Below are 2500 nucleotides of genomic sequence, written 5' to 3'. Positions count from 1 at the left end.
ACCTCATCATAAGATGGCTTTTTTAATACTGGAAAATTAACAGAAAAGAGGGATACCTCATTTTTCCTGGGGCACACTGCAAAGAACATTGAGTCTTTAAAAGTATCTCGGGACATCATACAAATAATATATATTTTTAACAAAAATCTGGTAAAAAAAAAAAAAAGTACAGAGCTTCTGCTCATATTGAAATGTGGGATTACTTAGTCATTGGACATGCAAGAACACATTTACAGTATAAGGTCTGAACAATGTATCTACAATTGCTCCAAATTAGAACTATTCAGTAGATGTGGGGAATGAATGGTGTTACTAAAACCAGAAGGGGGAAATAACTAGAGATGCACGGGATCCGGTTCCGGTTCCGGATCCGGCAGGATAATAGGGTTTTTCACAGGATCCGGTTGCGGCAGGATCTTAGGCAGTGGATCTGGTATCCAGCATGTTACCTAAGAATCAGGGTGTGGTGCATCTCTAGCCTAGGCTTTTCAGTCAGTCTCTCACAACCCCAATCACTGCATGGAGTGAAAGCCCTTTGGAAGCGGCTGTTGCAGGTAGTGTGGCAATAAGCCAATGAGTCTAAAAAATAGTTTGAGCCAACGTAATAAAAAGTATCCGATTCCGGATCCGGCAGGATCTTAAGCAGTGGATCCGGTATCCGGCAGGATCCTAAAAATCAGGATCCGGTGCATCTCTAGAAATAACGTGCTTACTGCACTGAAGTGCTGGAGCATCATGACTTTGGAGCAGGGATGTCAAACTGAGGCCCGGGGGCCAAATTTGGCCCGCGGAGTCATTTTATTTGGCCCGCGAGATCATTTCAAGTGTGTATTACAGTTGCCCCCCCTACACATTAATGTATTTTATTATGACTTTGACATGAAATGTTGGGCGTCACATGCTCATACAAGTGCATCAGTGATGTCTTCCACTCATTTACAACAGACTGTGCAGGCACATTTGAACTGCAATATCTGCTGGGATTGAGTGTTTAAGATTCAGGCATTTGTAGGCATGTGGATGCATGCACAATTTCAGTGCTTTTTGAATTTTGAGTTTGGCCCGCAACTGACACCCCTGCTTTGGAGCATCATGATTTTTTAACTGTAGGACAGCACAGCAGCTCTGCCTGTACGAGAGAGAGAAATATACCAAACTCCTTATGAGGTCAAGAGTGTGTCTGTATGTGTGTGTGTGTGTGTGTGTGTGTGTGTATGTGTGTGTGTATGCATGCATGCTTGTGTATGTGTGTGTGGGTGTGTGGGTGCGTGCATGTGTCTGTGTGTACGTGTGCTCACGCGTGTGTGCGTGCGTTTGTGTGCGTGTGTGTGTGCGTGTGTGTGTGTGTGTGTGTGTGTGTGTGTGTGTGTGTGTGTGTGTGTGTGTGTGTGTGTGTGTGTGTGTGTATGTAGGGGAGGTTCTGAAGTTGACCCATGTGGCTCGTGGTCTGGACCCTGATGGAGTTCTGCTGGTGGACATCGTCATCAACGGATACCTGCCCCCTGCTCTCGCCAACACACATCTCAACATACAGGTAACACACACACACACACACACACACACACACACACACACACACACACACACACACACACACACACACACACACACACACACACACACACACACACACACACACACACACACACCTGCCCCCCCGTACTCGCCAATACACACCTCAACATACAGGTAACGCACACACACACACACACACACACACACACACACACACACACACACACACACACACACACACACACACACACACACACACACACACACACACACCTGCCCCCCGCACTCGCCAATACACACCTCAGCATACAGGTAACACACACACACACACACACACACATATGACTTGACTGGCAGTTTTCGTTCTGTACATAAAAGTAGATGTGCCAAAGTACTCACCCAAAATTAGGTTACTTCTTGCTGTGTTGCATGCTGCTTTTCATTACAACCTTCCATTTTACACCTATCCTGATGGCAGCAAAACTCCTTATCCTTCCACCATATGTTTAGGAACAGGCTAGCTAGCAAGGCACTGACAAGACATGTTTTGATTCCCTAGGAAGTAACTTGAGACTTGATGTGACGTGATCAGGAAGTGGTTTGACTCGCTGTAATAAAACTCAAATAAAATGCACAGATAATGAAATATCCAGTGCCTGACTATGTGTTTTCATGATCTATGTCAGTTCTGTTCATCACATTATTACGAAAATCACACAGAATGTGCATTAGAATGTGTAGATTCAGAATCCATTAAAAAAAACGTGAAAATGTAATTGTACGTTTTGGGAGCCAACGCATCGGAGGCAAAAACATATTTTTACGTGCGTGTGTGAATGTATTAATATGTTACTTAAGGCTCTCAGTGCTGTCATAGTGATGTTGTTATGATGTAGTTGAGTATTTCCAGCAAATAGTGAATAGGCCCGCCGGCGACCCCATCTGCAGTAAGAGGCTACAGTAATAGTGAATATGCCCGCCGGCG

General features: G+C 44.7%; 1 protein-coding gene across 1 annotated transcript in view; it reads left to right on the top strand.

Moving 5' to 3' along the window:
* Nucleotides 1–2500, top strand: part of LOC134446456 (hemicentin-1-like) — a 77172-nt gene that overhangs the window by 52220 nt on the left and 22452 nt on the right. The window contains exon 30 of the mRNA XM_063195822.1: nucleotides 1413–1534. Within this exon, the coding sequence (XP_063051892.1) occupies nucleotides 1413–1534 (122 nt within the window). The remainder of the gene's footprint in view (nucleotides 1–1412; nucleotides 1535–2500) is intronic.

This window comes from Engraulis encrasicolus, chromosome 3, assembly GCF_034702125.1.
Source record: "Engraulis encrasicolus isolate BLACKSEA-1 chromosome 3, IST_EnEncr_1.0, whole genome shotgun sequence".
Lineage (NCBI taxonomy): Eukaryota > Metazoa > Chordata > Actinopteri > Clupeiformes > Engraulidae > Engraulis > Engraulis encrasicolus.
Note: the sequence above shows the minus strand (reverse complement) of the source record. Positions and strands in the feature narration are given on the sequence as shown.